Source organism: Dasypus novemcinctus, chromosome 18, assembly GCF_030445035.2.
Source record: "Dasypus novemcinctus isolate mDasNov1 chromosome 18, mDasNov1.1.hap2, whole genome shotgun sequence".
Lineage (NCBI taxonomy): Eukaryota > Metazoa > Chordata > Mammalia > Cingulata > Dasypodidae > Dasypus > Dasypus novemcinctus.
In genome coordinates, this window is record NC_080690.1 from 72,430,291 (window position 1) to 72,451,057 (window position 20,767).

Sequence of the window (20,767 nt, forward strand, 5' to 3'; positions counted from 1 at the left end):
CTTCCTGTATGTAAGCTTATGGTCCTAAATATATTACACTCACAGACATAACTTTTATATTATACTTAAAGTATAACTATCAATGTTTATTCTTGCAAGTATTCCAATATTGGATATAAACTTGCGTAATTCCGACTTAAAAATCTCAAATCAACTACACATTTCAAGCTGGAGTCACAAAGCTGTCCCTATAATAGATCAAATTCTCTTAAACACACAAGCACTTTAAATATCAAATGCACGGAGCTTCACCAAAAATTTCTCTGCTAAGGGTTAGGTCTAGGAACATTTCTATGCTCAATTCTCAAACGTGTCAGAATTGAAAGAAGACTCCAGTGAACTAAAGAGGCTGTGTGGTGCCAGCTGAACTGCATTCAAATCCTGATTTGGCTGCCTACTTGTTGTATGACTTTGGGCAAACTGTTGACCCTGAGAGTGCCTTAGTTTTCCCTCAGGCTTGCTGGGAGGATTAAATGAGTTAATATGTGCAAATCACTTACAGCAGCACCGGGCATGTGCTAAGTAAGTGTATCATCTTCATCCTCTTCATTACTGCTACTCTTATTATCCATTAATGAATACAATTCCTTCTCAATTAACTGAAATTAATTTTGGGCTGGACATTGCTTGAGTTCCTCCTGGCGACCCTGATGGGTTTTTTTGGCCCTATTTATTGTTCATAACTCCCAGAGAGGGCTGATCTACAGGCACCCACTTAAATCAGTATTTCCATCTACTCACAAGAGACAACCACTCCTTTCCATGATGCCCCTGTGATAAACGTTCACATTTCTTTTGCTCTTAAGACATGTCCATGTGCTTTCTCTCCAACGCTCAAGACCTCTGAAGGGGAGAGGCTCCGTTCTTTGCACATACTCCCTTTGTCACATAGCTCTTACGTCGTGGACTGGGGAGAGTGTAAACTACAATGTAAACTATAATCCATGTGGTGTGGCAGTGCTCCAAAATGTATTCACCAAATGCAATGAATGTGCCACAACGACGAAAGGGGTTGTTGATGTGGGAGGAGCGGGGGGTGGGGTGGGGGGCGGGGTATGTGGGAACCTCTTATATTTTTTAATGTAACATTTTTTTGCCATCTATATCTTTTTTAAAAAAAAACAAAAATTTTTTTTAAAAAAAGGACAGGTGACTGAATAGATAGCTCCCCATGTGTAATAACTTCCAACGTCCTTCTACTCAGTGCTGGTGAAATGAAGGCTGCAATACACATTTGTGAAGCAAATGAATAATCGTCTCTGATTCTTGCCCTGTTCCTAATATTTCTCTGTCCCTAACCCCTGCTCCCACAACGGCCCTCTTTCCTCTCTTTCTGGGGAGCTGCCATCTGCCCCACCTGCCTCCTTGGAATGACACCTGGCTCAGATGCTATTCTGTCTTCCTCAGAGGTGGTGCAGGAGGGTTGTAAGAACAGGAGGTCTCTCTGGGGCTAGGGTCAGGCCTGGGGCTGGGGGCAGAGCTGTGTGCATTGATTTGGCTGGCGTGTGGTACCCACAGATGGGGGAGAGCCCCAGAAGGCATGCAGATGTCTGGATTGCTTGCCAGGCTCTACCTGTCAGCTCCCCTCATTTCTTTGGGGGCCTCCAATCTCTCCTCCATCCTGCCCATCCCCCTGCCTCCAAATGGACTCCAGTGAGATCTTCCTGATGTCTCACCCTGTCTTTCTATTTTTCAAGTCCTCAAGGTGCCCCATGTCCTCAGGATCAAGCGCAAGTTGCTTGTCTGGCACTCAAGGCCCAGCTCCATCTTCCACTGACCTATATTTCCAGCTGTGTCCCCTTCTCCACCCCCCTCCAGCCCCAGCCTCCACCCATCCCAAATGGTTTGTTTGCCTTCTCTGGGACATTCCAGGTGCTCTCATGCCTCCAGACTTTTCTCCATATCCTTTCCTCTATGACAACACCGTGCATCCAACCTTCTCTGCATTTGGTGAACTCAATCCAGCCTCTCTTTTCCAGCCCTCTTGGGCCTGACCCCAGATCTCCCCCTGAACCAGTACCTCAACCTCCCCTCCAGCCTCTCAGCCTCCAGCCTCTCTCCTCTGGTCTATCCTCGCAGGCCCAGCACTGACCCTATTGCTCCCTTGCTCAAAATCCTCCCATGGCTCTTCGTTGCCGTCAGGAGAAGCCTCAGCCTCTCCGCGTGGCATGCAAGGTCTAGCCCCTGCCATCCTCTCCCATCTTATCTGCAAATACTCTTGATCACACACAGAGCTCCCTGACCCTCTCACCTCCCTCCTTTTACTGCTAAAGTGGGGTCTAGGGAAGAGACATCCTCAAGGGCTAGCACACGGCGGAGGGGCCGAGGACGTCTTCCTGGAGGAGAGGACAATTCAGCTGGGCAGGAGAGTGAGTCATCCCGGGGTTTCGGAGAGGCAGAAGGGGGATAAAAGCAAAAGGCACAACCAATAATAAAACTCACTCTTTATTGGGCACTCACGATGTGCTCCATGTGGTTCACACATTCAAAACTTTGAATCCTTCCAGCAACAGCGACCATCTTATGCGGAAAGTACTATTATTAGCTGAGTTTTACAGGTGAGAAAATCTACACGGCGAAGGAAGGCGTTTCTCAAGCGTACACAGCTAGGTAGCAGCAGAGCTGGGATTCTTAAGCATATCCAGGCTCAGCTCTGGGTGGGGGAGCGGGCTGGCTAAGCCTCGGTCAGAGGTTTCTGGAGCCAGCCAGTGGGGTTGTAGGGCAAGAGTTGGGCGTCCCATGGGAGGATCACTTGGTCCGGATGGTTTTTTGGATCCAGTTGAAATATCTGCAGACGTTAGTATAGACACCGGGCTTCTCCTTCGATCCACAAGGGAGGTTACCCCAAGACACAAGACCGCGGAGACGGCCTCCACACACCAGGGGGCCCCCGGAATCACCCTGTGGGAAAGAGGGAGGGTCACGGACAGAAACCAGAGACAGAGAGGCAGACAGAAGGAGGCGCAAAGACACGTAGAGACTCTCAGAGACAGAGAGAAAAACTCAGGGACAATGAGACACAAGGTCACAGGCGGAAAAAGATGGAGAGAAGCTGAAGAAGACACACGTATGTGGAAAATCAGAGACGGGAACCCCAAGATCCAATCAGGCATAGAGGAAGAAAGAGAAAGGGACAGAGGAGAGGTTAAGAATGGAGTGGGAGAGGTGTGGAGAGAGGCAGAGGTGCAGAGCGAGAAGAAGGAGAAGGAAGAAGAGGAGAGGGAGGAGAAGAGGGAGAAGGGGGAAAGGAGAGGAGAGAGGCGGGGAAGGACGGGGAAGAAGGAGGGAGGGAGCAGAGACACACAGAGAGAGGGAGAACAAAAACATATCTAAAGACTGGCAAAAGAGCCAGTGGCACTGAGCCAGAGGCAGGGAGATACAGGAAAAGTAAAACATAGGAGAGGGGTGGGGAAACAGGAACAAAGAGAGACCCAGGCAGAGAACAGTTGTGTTCTTTCCAGGCGTACCTCTCCGCCTTCTTTCCTGAGGAGCCTTAGAAAAGGTGTTTGCCTGTCTTTTCTCTGCCTTCCATTAGCGCTTCCTTGCATCACTTTCTCTAGGTCTGTATCTGCCTGTGTGTCTCCTTCTCCCCCTTGGCTGGTCTCTGCGTGCCTTCAATTCATTGGACTCAGTTTCAACATCACCAGGAGACCACCGAAGGTCGATGGTGGGGGAAACCCAACTTAAAGGTATTTGGAGCGGGGTGGTGCCCCCTTCTCTCTCCAGCTAGGACTCCCCCTCCTCCAGGGCTTGGCTGTCTCCAGGAGGGATGTGTGGGGTCTGCTTGAGGAAGGGCTGCCTCCTCACAGCCTCAGTGCACCTCCCCTTGCGCTCCGCCGGCTGAGCTCCCGCCTGTCCCTGGTGGTGTCCGTGTCTGATGGGGTCTTTCTCCCATTTCCTGCTCCCATTCTCTCCCAGCCTGTCTGTGTGTGTGTGTCTCCCTCCCCCCTCCGATTCTGGCTGCGTTCTCCTGTGCCTGTCCTTGCCTGTGTAGCTGGCAGGTCCTGGTTGTCTCACCTGGCAGGAATCCTTCCCATACTTCTCATCCCCAGCGCACAGCATGTTTTTGGTGATCTGGCCGGGGAAGGCGCGTTCACACTCTCCACGGGGCACCAGGTGGATGTATGCACACTGGATGGTGTCGGGAAAATGACCTGCATAGAGATGGACCAGGCTCACCTGACACTCGGCCCTCCCTGAATTTTCTCCACTCCCACCCACGTGGTTTCTCCGTGAATTCTCCCACCCATCTGCTATAAATCCCTCTCCCCTACTGGTCCCTGTTTCCCATTGGTTTCCCTCATCCTATTTGTCCCTCATTCTTAAAACACATCTCCATCATCCCTCCCTTCTGACTGATCACCCTTTCCATCATTCTTTCATCTGATTGATCTGTCTTCCTCATTAATCCTGCCTCCTCTAAAAATCCTCATTTCTTTTTGGCTCGCCCTTCCTTTTAGGACCCACCTCCACGTGTTTCTCTTCTACTGGTCCCACTTTCTTTGGTAGTTCCTGTTGACCTCTAGGACTCCTCTTCCATTAGTCCTTCCCCCATTGACCCACTCCCCATGACCCATCACCACTGTCCTCCCTTTACTGACCATCTGCTGTCTTGCCCCAGCCCAGGATGTAGCAGCTGGTTTGGTCGGCCGAGCAGTCCCTCTCCAGGGCCAGGGGTTGAATGCTCTTGGAGAGAGTGACTGGATGTTTCAGGCGCAGCAGCATGATGTCCTGGTCATGGGCAGCAGCATTGTAGCCTGGGTGGGTCACAGTCTGGACCACGGAGCTCTGATGCTGGGCCCTCTCCTGTTGCTGAAGATTGTGCTTCCCCAGGAAGACCTGAAGATTCCTGGGAAAGAAGAGAGCCCTTGGGGCTAGCTGCTCCCATAGTCTTCCCCAGCTCAGTAAATGGCAATTCTATCCTTCCACTGGCTCAGGAAAGAATCCAGGGGCTATTCTTGCCTCTCTTTATTTCTAGCCCCATGCCCAAGCTGCCCAGATATCCTTTTGACTTTCCCTTTAAAGTATTTGCAGAAGCTGACCATTTCTCATCTCCCTCGCTGTTACCATCTTGGTCTCTCACCTCCTCACTGGACTCCCTGCTTCTGCTTTGCCTCTACAGCCAATCCTCCACACAGCAGTCAGAGATATTTCAGAAACATAAGTCATCCTCTCCCTTCTCAGCTCAGAACCCTCCCATGGCTCCTGTTTTACTCAGAATAGAAACTAAGTCTGGAGCCCCACTCCATTCAAGATGGTGGAGGGAGACGCTTCAGGGTGCTCTCCTGCCACAGAAGCTTTGAGCAACCAGCAAGAACTGGCAGAAACATCTTTCTCAATGATCTAGAAAACAGTTAAAGGACTGCAGAAACACAGTAAGCATCAAATCAGGAAAAAGGTCACTTGCCGGAAGGATCTCACGCTGCCCCGGCTGGCCCCTCCCCCACTCTCACTGCTTGGCGGGCATCCTGCACTCCCATTCAGAGTCCTCCTCCTGGACATGGAGGGAGCAGAGTAATCCTCATGCCCATATGGGGAGCAAGTATGCCTGGTCCAATCTGTCTAGTGGTGGCCTGAAGGACTCACCATCCCAACACTTGCCCTGCATGTAGAAGGTGGCTCACAGCTCTGTGGAGAGCAGCCAAGTGGCTGCTTGGGGCAAGGGATTGTTGACTGAGGGTCATACAGTGCAGTTACTGGGACTGTGAGGAAACTGTTACCTAGGGAAGAGGGGACACTTGGAACTGGGTAAATGGGGAACTTCCTAGGGCTGCATGCATATGGCCAAGACAAGATGCATGCACAGAAAGGATGAGGGAGGTACCTACACTTTGGCCTTGAGCTATACTCTAAACTCATTGAATGGGTAAGTCCTGAAGGAGAGCACTCCGTCAGGTCAATCTGCAAAGACTGGAAAAGGTATTTTTTTTCCCTTCTTTTATTTATTTTGTTAACTCCTGGCCTTCAAGAGATGTCATAATACTAGATGGATACAAGCTTAAGGAACAGATGTCTCAGAGTTTAAGTTCCAAAAATAACACATTAAAATATAAAAATTTTCAGGTTTCAACAAAAGAATACAAAAGATGCAAAGAAACAGGAAGCAATTTCCCAGACAAAGGAAAAGATTAGAGCATTATTGTCAGTGAGAAGGATCAGACCTGGGACAGTCAAGACAAAGACGTTTTAAAAATAGTCCTAAATATGCTCAAAGAGCTAAAGGAAAATATGGGCAAAGAACTAAAGGAAGTCAGGGAAATGATAAATGAACACAAACAGAATATCAATAGAGAGATGAAAAATGTGAAAAGGAACCAAACAGAGCTGAAGATCCCCTGGAGGGCAGACTGGAGCTGCCAGAAGAAAGAATCAGTGAACCTGAAGATGAAGCAATTGAAATCATCTAGTTTGAGGAGAAGAAGAAGGAAAGAATGAAAAAAAGTGGACAGAGCCTGTGGAACCTGTGGGACACCATCAAGTATACCAATTTATGCCCAGTGGGAGCTCCGGAGGGAGAAGAAAGAAAGGAGCAGAGATAATATTGAAAGAAATTATGGCTGAAGAATTCCCCAACTTAACAGAAGACATGAATATACAAATCCAAGATTCTCAATGAACTCCAAACACGATAAACCCAACGAGGCCCACACCATGCCGTGTTATAATCAAACCATCAAAGGCCAATGATAAACACTGAATTCTGAAAGCAGCAAAAGAGAAAAACATGTCACATAAAAGGGGGTCTCAATACAATTAAATTCTGATTTCCCATCAGAAACCATGGAAGCAAGAAAGTAGTGGGAAGACACAGTTAAAGTGCAGAAAGCAAAAAACTGCCAATCAAGAATTCTATATCTGGCAGAATTGTCTTTCATAAATGAGGGAGGAAATGAGACAAACTCAGATAAACAAAAGCTGAGGGACTTCCTCATTAAACTGGCCCTACAAGACATGCTAAAGGGAGTTCTGCAAGTCGAAAGGAAAGGGCACTGGTAAACCGCCTAAAACCAAGCAAAGAAATCAAGATCTCCAGTAAAGATAATGCCATGGGTAAATATAAATGCCAGTACAACTGTTTTTTGGTCTGTAACCCCACTTTTTATTTTCTACAGGATGTAGCAATTTAAATGAATTCCAAAAATAGATATTGGATTATGTTTGTAAACTGGCTTGTTCCTCCAGGCATATTAGATTAAAATGGATTCAGAGGTTTCACTTTTACTTGATTAAATAATGATTAAGACTTTGATTAAACCAAGTAAATAGGAAATTGTGTCCCCACCCTCCTCAGTGGGCAGGAGCTTAGAGTAACCACACCTCAGGGAAGGGAGAAGAGATTTTTATCCTGGAGCTTAGGAAGTAAACACACAGAGAAGCAGATACAGGAGGAAGGAGAGAAGGCTGAATTAGACATGGCAGAGGCCCTGGAAAGAGAGACAAGTTGTTTGCCTGATAGTCTACAGCTGGCCTTGTGGAGGGAGCAGAGCAGCCGAGCCCAGAGAGAAACCAGCCCTGGAAAAGAGGACCCCAGGAAGCCTGAGCCCTGGCAGACGTCGGCAGCCGTCTTGCTCCAACACGTGGCAACAGACTTTGACGAGGGAAGTAACTTATGCTTTATGGCCTGGTAACTGTAAGCTTCTACCTCAAATAAATACCCTTTATAAAAGCCAACAGACTTCTGGTATTTTGCACCAACACCCCTTTTGCTGACTAATACAAGGATAAAAGGCAAATGTATAAAATATAATGATAAATCAATGACTTTGGACTCGTATAAATACATAACTTGTGACAAGAATACATAAAAGTGGGGGAACAAAGGGCTATAGGAACATAGCTTATGCATGCTATTGAAGTTAAGTTGGTATCAAAGCAAATGAAATTATTGTAGATTTAGGAAGTTAAATTTAAGCCCCATGATAACCACAAAGAAAATATTAGAGAACATGCAAATATGTAGAGAAGAAAGTAAAGTTCAGGTTACAGAGGTGGGGGGCAGGGGCAATGGGGGATTAATGCAAATGAGCATAGGGTTGCTTTCTGGGGTGAAGGAAAGGTTTAGTAATGGGTGGTGGAGGGGGTATTGCAACACTGTGAATGTGATTAATCCCACTGAATGGCATGCTTGGGAGGGGCTGGGATGGGAAGATTTACATTGTATATATATGCTTCCACAATTAAATAACAAAGAATGAAAGATAAACTAAAGACATGATGACAATTAAATGCAAGGACACCATACTGGAAGGGATCTGAGAAAGGAGAAGAGGCTCAAAAGGACAACACTGGGACATGAGAAAAAATGGAATATAGACTGAAAGCTTTATGTCAATGTTAAATTTCTTGAACTGGATAGCTGCACGTAAGGTGGTTGCATAAATGAATTTCCTGTTTATAGGAAATGTACAGGGAAGTATTGTATATTCAAGGATTATATATTCAAGCTCTCACATTTCAGAAAATACAGATATAGATATAGATAGATGGATGACAGATAGATGGATAGAACGAATGATAAAGCAAAGGTGGCCAATGTTAAAATCGAAGGTTCTGGGTATCTAGGAGGGGTGGGGCATGCTGGAGCTCTCCACTTGGGGTTTTATTATTGTTGCAGCTGTTCTGTAAGTTTACAATTATTTCAAAATGAAAAGTTTAAAAAAGAAAAAAGCCAAAGTCTTCCCCATGGTCTATTAGGCTCCACACAGCGGGCTCTCATCACCTCTCAGACCTCATCTCCTCCCTCTCTCGCTTCTCTCTGCTCCAGCTGTGCCTGACCTGTCTTTCCTGGAACACACAGGCATCCTCCTGCCCCAGGCCCTTTGCACAGCAGGTTCCCGCTGCCAGCACCTCCTTCCCGGCAAATCCATCCTGCTCACTCCCTGGCATCCTTCAAATGCTACCTTCTCAGTGAGACCTTCTCTTGCCACCCAATTAAAATGCACACACCGTCCACACAGGCAATTCCTATCTCTTTTGCCTGCTTTCTTTTCCACTATGATCACCATCTGACACAGTATATATTTATTGCTGAATATTTCCTTGCTTTTTTGTCTCTCCTTCTCTGATACCAGTGCTGCCCGACAGAACTTTCCGTGAGGTTGGAATGTTCCCTATGTCTGACTTCAAATATAGGCTTGCGCATTTTTAATGTTTTTACATGTTAATTAATTTCAATGTAGTTCACGACATGCTGCTACCGCAGTAAATAGCCCAACTCTGCAAGGCCAAGAAGGGGATTTTTGTTTGCAGACACAGTATCCCCAGAGCCTGGGAGGGTGTTGGGTACGTGAGCTAGGTATTGGATAAACATTTTTTAAAATATAAATAAAGACAAAATTAATTAATTAATTAAAAATTAAAAAAAAAAAGGAATCCGCATCACTGCCCTGCTCAAAACTCCCCCACGGCTCCCCAGTGCCCCCAGGATGGAGCCTGAGTCCCTCAGCCCACATTGGCACTCCTGTGGGAACTGGTCCCACCTTATCTCCCACCATCCTCATCCCCCAGTGAACTGCTGCTGGCTTTGGTGCCAGGTACCCTGTCCCTACCCGTGGCACAGAGACTCACGGTTTTTTGCAGTGGGCGGCGGTGAGGACCCACTGTGGGTGGATCAGGACGCCCCCACAGAGCAGGTGGCCTGCGGTAAAGAGGGCGGCCTGGAAGGGGTGAGAGGTCTGGTTACAGGGTCCTCCATGTACCACCTTATTCTGCTCCTCTGCCCAGGCTGAAAGAGAGGATCTGATCAGAGAGACGCACGAGGCGCCGCCCATCTCCAGCAGCACGGTCGCCGCCACCCCCTCCCCGAATTCCACCCCGCCCCCTTGCGCGTCTACATCCCGATCCCAAACCCAGCGCATCCGCCACCCCTTCCCCACCTCCCCTTCCCCCCGTGCAGCGCCAACCCCGAGGCCAAGCAGACCCGCCCCTGAGCTGGTCCCCGCCCCCTTGCCCGTCGAGCCCCAGCCCCGTCCCCTCTCTGCCCACCTGCCATGACGAGCGCCAGGGTTAGCGCCAGCCTCTTCGCGGCCATGCCTGAGCGGGGAAGCCAGGGCTCCATTAGTCACCGCCCCGGGCGCCCGCTTCGCCTCCGCTTCCCCCCTGGCCTGCCGTGCTCTCCTGACCCTTGACTTGTGACCTTCCCGCCTAGGGAAGCCTCCTGGTGTCTCCCCAGCCCAGCACCGCAGCGGCCGCCCCGGTGGCTCCGAGGGACTTGGGTGAACGCCTCCTCCTCCCCTGGGCTTTGGTCTGCCCCTGGTGAGAGGAGAGGGGCCCTCGGGGGACCCCGGCCGCCTCCCGCTGCAGTGGGTTCCTCCCACCCTGCCCGGGCTCCCCTCAGCGGCCCCGCGCTGTGGGCGCTGGGCGAGGCGGGCGCCGGGGCAGGACGTCTTACCTGCAGGACTGGCTGCCCACGGGCTCGGGGTCCTGGCGTTGGGGGAAGGGGCAGCGCAGGGTCCCAGGCGGGCGGGACGCCAGAGCGTCAGAAGCGCAGGGAGCTACAGGGAGGGAAGCCCCCGAGTGCAAGGGCACCCCGAGTCAGCGGGAGGGCCACGGAGGGCGCCGCGGACGTGGGGGCCCGCCAACAGTCACCCCGCGGTGGCTCGCCCGGGCTCCCTGGCAGCCTCTGATCTTGTCCTCAGATGCTCCTGGCACCCGCTTTTAACCCCTGCCTCTACAGGTCCCCGAGGAGGGAGCGGCCCCACCCTTCTCATCCTGGTCTCCCACACACATTCCTGCCATCTCACCGCTCAGCTGACCATGACCATGACCCCTGACCCCGGCCTCCGGGAGTGGGGCCCTGGTACCCGAGTGCAGGCCCGGACTCCTGGGTGTGAGGGAGGAGGGGGTCGGGGGCCTGCATTCCTGGGTCTGAGGGAGTAGGGGGCTGGAGACCAGACTCCTGGGTCTGAGGGAGGAGGGATGGGGGCCAGACTCCTGGGTCTGAGGGAGGAGGCACTGGGGGTTGGGGGCCAGACTCCTGGGTCTGAGGGAGGAGGGGCTGGGGGCCAGACTCCTGGGTGTGAGGGAAGAGGGATGGGGGCCAGACTCCTGGGTCTGAGGGAGGAGGGATGGGGGCCAGACTCCTGGGTCTGAGGGAGGAGGCACTGGGGGCTGGGGGCCAGATTCCTGGGTCTGAGGGAGGAGGGGCTGGGGGCCAGACTCCTGGGTCTGAGGGAGGAGGGATGGGGGCCAGACTCCTGGGTCTGAGGGAGGAGGCACTGGGGACTGGGGGCCAGACTCCTGGGTCTGAGGGAGGAGGGGCTGGGGGCCAGACTCCTGGGTCTGAGGGAGGAGGCGCTGGGGGCTGGGGGCCAGATTCCTGGGTCTGAGGGAGGAGGCGCTGGGGGCTGGGGGCCAGACTCCTGGGTCTGAGGGAGGAGGGGCTGGGGGCCAGACTCCTGGGTGTGAGGGAGGAGGGATGGGGGCCAGACTCCTGGGTCTGAGGGAGGAGGGATGGGGGCCAGACTCCTGGGTCTGAGGGAGGAGGCACTGGGGGCTGGGGGCCAGATTCCTGGGTCTGAGGGAGGAGGGGCTGGGGGCCAGACTCCTGGGTCTGAGGGAGGAGGGATGGGGGCCAGACTCCTGGGTCTGAGGGAGGAGGCACTGGGGACTGGGGGCCAGACTCCTGGGTCTGAGGGAGGAGGGGCTGGGGGCCAGATTCCTGGGTCTGAGGGAGGAGGCGCTGGGGGCTGGGGGCCAGACTCCTGGGTCTGAGGGAGGAGGCGTTAGGGGCTGGGGGCCAGACTCCTGGGTCTGAGGGAGGAGGGGTTGGGGGCCAGACTCCTGGGTCTGAGGGAGGAGGCGCTGGGGGCTGGGGGCCAGATTCCTGGGTCTGAGGGAGGAGGCGTTAGGGGCTGGGGGCCAGACTCCTGGGTCTGAGGGAGGAGGCGCTGGGGGCTGGGGGCCAGACTCCTGGGTCTGAGGGAGGAGGCGTTAGGGGCTGGGGGCCAGACTCCTGGGTCTGAGGGAGGAGGTGCTGGGGGCCTGCACTCCTGGGTCTGAGGGAGGAGGCGCTGGGGGCCTGGGTCTGAGGGAGGAGGCGCTGGGGGCCTGACTCCTGGGTCTGAGGGAGGAGGGCTGGGGCCTGACTCCTGGGTCTGAAGCAGCAGCAGATGGGCCTAGCTCTCCTGAGACCTCCAGGGCCTTGGATGGAAAGGGGTGAGGCCCCAGAGGCCCGCACTCCAGGCGAGCCATCCCACCCGCCAGCGCCAGGGACCCCGGCTTCTCCGCAGTGAGCACCGGGGCCTGGGCGCCCCACCCTGGGCTCGGCGAGGGGAGCTGACTCACGCACCTGCCCGTCAGTCCCGCTGTGGGTGCTGGCGACCTCCACGTCCCGGAGAGAGGAAGGCCATGTGTCACCAGGCCGGCCCCCGCCCCTGCCCGGAGCGCCACGGGGAGAGCGGCTGGAACAATCAGGCTTTGTCAGCCCGCCAAGCCCCCGTGCTCGCGCAGCTCCGTTCCCAACCTCTCTTCCGGGCAGCGGCTGCGTCAACAGCTTCCCTTTGTCCCTGACGGACGGTCCTCCTGTCACTGCCTTTCGGCGGTCCATCCGCCTCTGCCCGGGACGGCGGGGACTGCAGCCCTTTCTCCCCCATGTCCCCTCCCTCCCCGACCCCGGTGGGGGCGGCTCCACGCCCCTCTCTCTCCTTTGAGAGTTTGGGTAACATTCTTTTCATCCCATCCTTTGTTCCTCACCTTCCCCCATTCCCGCTCTTTTCTTGGACATCCAAACTTGTTTGTAAACGAAATGTGTTTTGCGCTTCTCCGTCGTGGTCTCTGCGCTGTGCGTCTCTTTCCTTTTCTCTGTCTCTGGGCGCCTCTCCCATCCTTGACAGGCCAAGTCTCTGTTGACGCTCTCCAGGCCCGCTCGGCGTATCTTCCTGGGCTCACCCCCTGGATTTCCAGGAGAACTATGCGCGCACAGAGAAGGGAAGGTTCCTGGGGCACCAGAAGGGCAGGTGGAGGGAGGCGTGGTGCAGGAGGTGGGACCCAGAGGACCTGGGGGCTTACTGGTGCGCTTCAGGGAGACGAGGGAGACGTGGAAATCAGCAGGAATCCAAGAACATGTGAGCGCAGCGTGGGCACACGCTGAGAAACGGGGGTGCGGGGAGAAGAGCGGCAGGGTCCGGGAGCACCGGGGACACGCCTTTGAACCTGGGCCTTGAACGCCGAGCCGAGCCAGGCGTGGCTCGGAAGCGCCCAGCGAGTGGGAAACAGCAGGCCGCAGGTGTGGGGGCCGTGGGCCGGGGGAGGGATATGAAGGGTGGGGGGCAAGATCGCCAGGACTGGGGAGGCACCGGGTGTGAGCAGGGAAACAAGACCGCCGGGCAGTGAGGGCAAGGCTTGGGCTTGACGCGGGGAAACGTTTCTTTCTTGCAGTAAATCTGATTGTCACCACCTTTGCTTGGCTCCCAACACCCCAGGCGTGCAGTCCGACTTGGCACTAAATGTCCTCCCTGGGCTGCTCGCCCTGGCTGCCCCAGGCCTCTCACCCTCATGCTGGACTTAGCATCGTTCTTGAAGCGTCCTCTTCCTCTTAGACCCCTCCATCCTCTCCCACCCCAAGCCAGACCTCGGCCCTTTGCCTCCTCTCTCTGCAGGGACCCCTTCTCTCTGCGCCCACGTGCATGGCTCGGCCTCAGGCAGCTTCTCCCCAGTGTGGACCCCCGGCCCAGGCTCTTCAGGGGTGTTTCTGGGTCCAGAGCTGACCTTCCCCTGTCCGGCTCACAGCCCTGACCCTCAGCCCGTATTGGAGGAGACCTGGCCAGTAGAAATACAATGCGAGCCACCCAAGCACGTTTAAATGGTCTCATCGCCACGATTTTAAAAGTAAAAAAGAAACATGAAGAACCGGCTTTTAATATGTCATGCCAGCCAAGGTATACAAAATAGTATCGTTTCGACATGAAATAAAATAATTTTTTGCCTATTAAGTCTTTGAATTCTGGTGTGTATTTCCCATTTCCTATCCCAACTCGCCACCTTTCAGGCACGCAAGAGCCACGCATGGTGATCGGCTGCCAGGTGGCACGACTGTGCCCATTTCTTTATGCTCTGGCCAATGAGTTCACATGAAGTGTCCCAAATCCAGCCAAGCACGCCATCCTCGGGGCTCTTCCCTCTTCTCAGAATGCTCTTCTTATCTTCTTCTGCAACAACTTGTCCTTCAAGTCTTGGCTTGGAATCACCTCTTTCAGGAAGCCCTCCTTGAACGCCACCCAAGCCTCCACCCCTGCTGCCGGCTTAGTCACCCTCTCCTCCGGACTCCCACGGCAGGGGCCCCCCTCATGGCTCCCCAGATCGTGACCACCAGGATCTGCGCCTGACTCACCCTGGTGTGTCCCAAGCGCCCACACACAACCTGACCTAGAGGAATCCTTAGGAAGTGCTGACCAAATGACTAAATGACTTAGTTACTCCCACTTCCATTCTAAAGATAAGAAAACCGAGGCTCCGAGAAGGGGAAGTCAATTGCTCCACCTCAAACACCCAGGAAATGGTGGCATCCCAATGGGAGCTCATCGTCCCACGTGGCGGTGGGTGCGGTTCCTCCCTGGACAGCCACGCCAGGTCCACCTCTCCACTTCACGGGAAGGGTGGATTTGGAAGGGATTGTCAGGAGGCCGGTGGCGACAGGAGGGAGGTTTTAGGTGGTGGGAGTGGAGGAAATTGTAAGGGAGAAGGACACCACTGGCTCTGAGCTCCCGCAAGTGGACCATGCGCCAACCCTGCTGGGTATCTTTCTCCGGATTGATTTGCTCTGCAAAAGTCTTCAATAATATGTATATTTTATATGGAAATTTTAGAGGTTGTAGGTGGGAAAATGCGTTAGAAGTCATAAGCAATAATAATACAAAAAATACCCCCATCTGTCAAGGGTTTATTCTGCATCAATGTCCTAAGTTCTTTCTAATTTATTTAATCTTCACAAGAACCCTATGAAATTGATGGCATGTATTTTTTTCATTTCAAGGAGGAAGCAACAGGGATGGGGAAGTAATTTGCTAAGAGACAAAGAGTTTAAAAGTGCTGGAATTGGGATCTGAACCCAAGAAGCCCAGTTCCAGAGTTAATGTCTTTAACTAACGCCAAACTGTCTGCCCCCCCAAAAATGTAAAGCTGTTTTTAAAAATGTCAACATGAGAACTGCCTCAAGCTGTTCCAAACCAGTATGCCTCTGGAATTCTCTAGATGGGAGACTGAGGGGAGGGCCAGGGGCTTTGAGGCTGGTTTCGCACAACTGCAGTGTTCTGTTGTTTTCTAAATGTTTACATTAAATATTATTTGAGGGTGTCTTGCTGGGGAGAAAGGAAGATTGAGGGGCTTCCTGAAAATGAGTGGCCCAAAACTCTAGATGCTCCTTAAACTTGCTACTGGTTTAGAGACAGGAGGGGCTGGGGTTGAGATTCCTGGGTCTAAGGGAGGAGGGGCTGGGCCTGGACCCCTGGTCTGAGGGAGGAGGGGGTTGGGCCTGGACTCCTGGTCTGAGTGAGGAAGGGGCTGGGCCTCGACTTCTGGTCTGAGGGAGGAGGGGGCTGGGCCTGGACTTCTGGTCTGAGGGAGGAGGGGTGGAGGCTAGACTCTGGTCTGAGGGAAGAAAGGTGGAGGCTGGACTCTTGGTCTGAGGGAGGAGGGGTGAAGGCCTGGATTGCTGGTCTGAGGGAGGAGGGGGCTGGGCCTGGACTTCTGGTCTGAGGGAGGAGGGGTTGGGCCTGGACTCCTGGTCTGAGGGAGGAGGGGTGGAGGCCTGGACTCTTGGTCTGAGGGAGGAGGGGTGGAGGCTGGACTCCTGTCTTAGCTTTCTGTGTGTAGAGAGCAGTGACTGCCTACTTTTTCCAACATGGCAAGATGTGGGATGGGTTAAGAGATACTCAGAGGGAGATGAGCAGAGAGATCTGGAAGATGTTGGTGAGGACGGAATTCTACGAGAGAAACAGGAAAGACAGGTGGGAGGGCCGAGTCTTGGAGCAGCTTCTGAGGTGTGACTGCGCAGGAGCCACTAATGGCAGGAGGCCAAGAGCGTGGCCAAACTTTGAGTCACAGGGCTCCCCTCCCTCTTCCCCCCTCCCGTCCAGACATACTTTATCCTCCCTGCATGCAGCAGCCCACCCACCCGCCTTCCCAGCCCCCATCTTCCCCTGGCTCCCAAAGGCTGGTTGCTCACTTTTTGCAGGAACTTGGGGCACCCAGGAGTTCCATCTATCAGCCATACCCATCCTTCCCTAAGAGCCTCCTCCCAATTTGTCACTTGTGAAATGCTCAGAAACACTTTCACATCCCTTTCCACCCTGAAGAGGTTGGCATCTTCTCTTTCCCTCTCTCTCTCTCTCTCTCCTCTCTTTTCTCTCTCTTCCATTTTACAGATGAGAAAAACTGAGACCAAGGAGGAAATGGAGGGAAACATGCCACAGAGCTAGAAGCTCAAGGCTCAAAATCACATACACTTTTCTTTCTGCTCATCCTCTCTTAAAGGTCACCTCTCCCCAGCTATAGATTTCAGAACTTTCCCACCTTTATTTTCCAGGTTATCCAAGTACACAAACATGGAAATGGAAGGAAGGAGGGCCACACACAATTACTGTCATATGCAATTTGGTGCATATCCCTTCAGATTTTATTCTTTTTACATGAAAAGAAACACGTACATATATGTTTGTATCTTTATTTTTTTCATGTAACATTATACAGCAAAACATTTTTTATATAATACAATTCTGCATAAGTATTTTTAATGGCTTCATAATTTTCTGTCAATCTGGACTACTGTTTACGTAAAACAATCCACTAATTTGAAACATTTCCACTTTTTTTGCTGTGATAAATACGTTGCAATAAATTCAAATCAGGCTTTCCATTTTGGATATTTTTAGTAGTCTCTTCCTAGAACTATTAGGTCAAATGATGAATAAGGATCTTGATTCACATCATCAAACCTTCTTACAAAAGACTGTATGGATTTACAGTTCCAGTGTTTGAGAGTACTGGTCTCACTGCATCTTCACCAGGACTGAGTTTTCTGTGTGTGTTTCTTTCTTTCTTTGTTTTGGTTTTAAGTCCTTCCTAATTTGGTTTCAAAACATGAGCTATTGCTAAGGTTTTAAATACATCTTTGAGGAAAGATAAACTCAAAGATGACTTTGTGGGCCACTGACATCCTTATTTCTGTGAAATTTCTGTTCACTGCATATGGTCATTTAACGCTGACGATGTATTATCTATTTTTTCTTATGATGTTCTTTATCCAATCAATGAGCCTGCAGACTTGGGTGTAGACCCCCGGCTTATTGGGCTGGCCGCAGGGAAAAGTCCCCCAGGACACCACGCCTTGCAATGTACCGTTGCACATCAGTGGTCCCCCTGAGTCACCCTGGAGAGGAAAAGAGAGTTTAGCTTGGGCTTCAGAGCAAGGTGGCTGGAGGTTTTGGGGGTGGGAGGGGGGCAGGACGAAGGATGGGGCTAATTTGTTTAAAGGTCCTGACATCCTGCACACTCCCACCAGGACCAATGAAAAGAGACTCATTGTCTCTGGAGACCAATGGGAGGGCAGCAAATAGTGCTAACATGGAGGTGTCAAACCACATTCTTTAATGGCATTGGCCTGAGTCCCAGCCAATAGGATCTATCACAGGGCAGGGGGTGTGGCCTTAGGAATGGGAGCGCCTGTTTCCCGGTAACAGAGACCTCCTTCTAAGCTGGTGGTCATAGAGCATTAACAGGTTTGCAAAATGAAAACGTGGGGTCTTGTTAAAAAGTTATGAAGAATTTCAAGATGGTGACAAGAGAGCTTTAAATAAGCATGGACCCTTCTGAGTTGGAGCCCTTTGGGACTGCACAGCTTGCACATCCATGCAGCAGTCCTGGTAGGAGGCAGGAGGGGAATTCACCTGTTCTCTCAACACATATTCCTCTTCCAACACCCTCATGCCCAACACACATCCTCCCACCCACCCCTGAAAGCTGAGCGTGCAAATAAGAGAAGAGAGATTGAGAGTAAGGAAGGGAAGACACAGAGAGGCAAAGGATCAAAGAAAAGGGAAAGAGAGAAGCAGAAGGAGAGATGGAGAGAGAAAAATGGGAAGGAGCAGGAATGTGAAGAAACAGAAATGGGGGGGGGGTAAAGAGGTGGAAACATGGGATGAAAAAAAAGAGACTGGCAGAGACAGGCAGTGGGAGAGAAAGGAAGAGAGAGGGAGAGAGATGGAGACACAGAGGACAAGAATGAAAGGAAATTAGGCCTAAAGAGAAATGTGGGAAGAGGCTACTCACAGAAGACAAGCATAAAGAGGTGGAGTAAGGGGGGGGAAAGAGTGGGGGAGGGATAATTCCTTCCCCAGGATCAACACTAGGTGAGGCAAGCACAACATTCATCTCAGGCACAAAATGTAAGCGGGGCGTGTGTGTAAAACCTCAGCAATCAGGATAAAAAGTATTTTCATATTAACACAATATTTGTTTTAAAATCAAAATGAATGAACAACGATCCACGATGAACAAAATCTTCAAATTTTACATAAAGACAAGCACAGTGCTGTGCTGATCTATCCTGGCACTGAGGCAAAGGACAAAGTCAGTAAGACTGATCCACTCGTTCTCTAAATATTGGTATTTTGGTCATCGAGGATTCTGAGCATTCATTTGTATGATTTGTTTTTTTGGAGGTACTGTGTTAGAGTATGATTTATTCTGGCCCCTGAATATTTGGGTGTCCCCTTCAGTTTTGTACCTGAGGCACATGCCTCACTCTCCTCACCCTAATCTCAGCCCTTTGCTCTTCATGCCATTCCTGACCCATTTAACTTTCTGCCCCACCCCCAAGGCCACACCAGACCTTGGATGGGTTCCCACTCCTGATCTAGGCAGAGAATGTACAGGAGAGCTAAGAATGCTCCAGTCTGGGGATGGTGGAAGGGATGGTTAGGGAGGCTCAGTGCCTGGGTGAGGTCCCAAGAGTCTGAGCCAAGGGCTTGGAAGGAGGAGAAAGACAGAGGTCTTTGCAGAGAGGCAGCAGGCAGGGGAGCGAGCCCGGGAGGAAGGGGTCTCACGTTGCAGGCGTTGGTCCTGGAGTCGGGGATGCCGGCACACAGCATGGACCTGTGCAGCAGGCCCTTGTAAATGGTCTTGCACTCGCTGTGGGAGATGATCCTGACCTGCGTGCACATGAGCTGCGAGGGGAGGGTCACTGCAGGACGCGGGGTAAGCGGTCAGCGACAGGGCCTGACGGGAGAGGGTGGGGGCCCAGGGTCCCGGATCCTGGAAAAGGGCGTGGGGCTGGGCACTGGGGCTGGGGGAGGAGGGGCTGGGGGCGGGGCCCGGGGTCGGCAGCGGCCTCACCCGTGGGGCTGGTGGTGGTGCCCCAGCCAGACACGGTGCACTCGGTCCCCGGGAGCTCGCAGATGGCCGGGAGGGTGACTTTCTTGACGGTGGGGGACAGCCTGGCCTTGCTCTGCATCTTCACGAGCATGAGGTCTCTGATGTGCGTCTCCGGGGAGTACCCAGGGTAGACGAACGACTTGATGGCCTCGATCCTCTGGGCCCCCTCACTGTTCAGTTCGTCGCTGCCCAAATGCACGGTGTACTTGCTGGGAGAGAGGAGCAGAGACCCTGCTGGGAGGGGGCAGAGAGAGAGCCGGGGGGCGGCGGGAAGAGACCCAGAGAGGGGACAGAGACGGGGTGGGGGGGGGGTGTGCAGAGACCAGAGGGAGGCATCGGGAGACCCTGGCAGCCCTCCCGGCTCCCTCCAGTCCCTGGGAGCGCCCCCGCCCCGCACGTACTCCATCTTGCAGTGGGCCGCGGTCAGCACCCACTGCTCGTGGACCAGCACGCCTCCGCAGTGGATGGCATTGTTCCTGAGCAGGGCCACCTGCCAGGGGTGGGAGCCTTTTGGGCACGGCTCGCCTTCAATAATCTTATCGGCCTGTTCGTACTGGGCTGTGGGGAAAAGGTGGGTGGTGAGCTCAGGGCAAGGCTGAGTGGCATCCCAGGGGCTCGGAGAGATGGAGACGGAGAGGGACAGAGGAATGCGGAGGCAGGAGCAGGGACCCGGAGGCCCGCAGCACCGCGCAGAGAGGGGGCCCAGAGGAACCCCAAGAAGAGGGTTTCAGAAACCGAGGGGCGGAGAGGCAGGCAGGGAAGGGACATGTGGAGATGGAGCGGGAGCGCCTCAGGAACTTGCCCCTGGCGGCCCCGCAAGGACAGGCAGAGAGCCCCGGGCAGAGCCGGAGGTAGCAGAGAAGCAAGGGGGCTGGACAGTCCAGCCTTCCCTGGGAGGACGCCGTGGGAGCAGGGGGAGGTGTGACTCAGGGGGTCCCTGGAGAGGGTCAGGGGGGACACTGGAGAAGGGGGCAAGGTCAAGCCTCCCCATCCCACCCTCACCTTCTTGTCCAGAAGACCCCACAGCTAAGGCCAACAAGAGGGTCAGCAGCGGCCGGAGCACGGTGCCTGCCATTAGGGCCCCTTGGAGCCTCTCAGGGGCTGTCAGAAGGGAGGAAGGGGCTCTTCTGTGGACCTGGGAAGGACAAAAGGTTTAGGCAGCAGGAGTCCAGGCCCAGCCCTCCTCCCTCAGACCCAGGGGTTCATCCCCCAGCCCTCCTCCCTCAGACCCAGGGCTCCAGGCCCAGCCCTCCTCCGTCAGACCCCAGCCCTCCTCCCTCAGACCAGGGGTCCAGGCCCAGCCCTCCTCCCTCAGACCAGGGGTCCAGGCCCAGCCCCTCCTCCCTCAGACCAGGAGTCCAGCCCCAGCCCCTCCTCCCTCAGCACCAGGGGTCCAGGC

At 53.1% G+C, this 20,767-nt stretch overlaps 2 protein-coding genes across 2 annotated transcripts; both read right to left on the reverse strand.

Moving 5' to 3' along the window:
• Nucleotides 1-2,429: 2,429 nt before the first annotated feature.
• KLK6 (kallikrein related peptidase 6) lies at nucleotides 2,430-12,445 on the reverse strand. The gene is made up of 6 exons (XM_004466527.5): nucleotides 12,290-12,445; nucleotides 9,985-10,032; nucleotides 9,568-9,724; nucleotides 4,602-4,849; nucleotides 4,018-4,154; nucleotides 2,430-2,901 (listed from the first exon to the last, which is right to left on the reverse strand). The coding sequence occupies exons 2-6, from the start codon at nucleotides 10,028-10,030 to the stop codon at nucleotides 2,749-2,751; spliced, it is 741 nt and encodes a 246-aa protein (XP_004466584.1). The 5' UTR covers nucleotides 10,031-10,032; nucleotides 12,290-12,445; the 3' UTR covers nucleotides 2,430-2,748.
• A 4,764-nt stretch (nucleotides 12,446-17,209) lies between these two features.
• On the reverse strand, nucleotides 17,210-20,443 carry KLK7 (kallikrein related peptidase 7). Its single transcript, XM_058279507.1, has 5 exons — nucleotides 20,371-20,443; nucleotides 19,770-19,926; nucleotides 19,330-19,577; nucleotides 19,041-19,177; nucleotides 17,210-17,365 (listed from the first exon to the last, which is right to left on the reverse strand). The coding sequence occupies exons 1-5, from the start codon at nucleotides 20,441-20,443 to the stop codon at nucleotides 17,210-17,212; spliced, it is 771 nt and encodes a 256-aa protein (XP_058135490.1).
• Between the last annotated feature and the right edge of the window lie 324 nt (nucleotides 20,444-20,767).

What these genes read in the sequence shown, in the direction of transcription:
- KLK6 (XM_004466527.5), bottom strand. Translation starts at nt 10,030, where the DNA reads ATGGCCGCGAAGAGGCTGGCGCTAACCCTGGCGCTCGTCATGGCAG. An exon ending in GCCGCCCACTGCAAAAAACC is followed by an intron (nt 4,850 to 9,567) that starts GTGAGTCTCTGT and finishes CTTCTTTCCCAG; the next exon opens with GAATCTTCAGGTCTTCCTGG. An exon ending in ATGGGAAGGATTCCTGCCAG is followed by an intron (nt 2,902 to 4,017) that starts GTGAGACAACCA and finishes TCTTTCCCACAG; the next exon opens with GGTGATTCCGGGGGCCCCCT.
- KLK7 (XM_058279507.1), bottom strand. Translation starts at nt 20,443, where the DNA reads ATGGCAGGCACCGTGCTCCGGCCGCTGCTGACCCTCTTGTTGGCCTTA. An exon ending in GCGGCCCACTGCAAGATGGA is followed by an intron (nt 19,578 to 19,769) that starts GTACGTGCGGGG and finishes CCTCTCTCCCAG; the next exon opens with CAAGTACACCGTGCATTTGG. An exon ending in CCAGGACCAACGCCTGCAAC is followed by an intron (nt 17,366 to 19,040) that starts GTGAGACCCCTT and finishes TTTCCTCTCCAG; the next exon opens with GGTGACTCAGGGGGACCACT.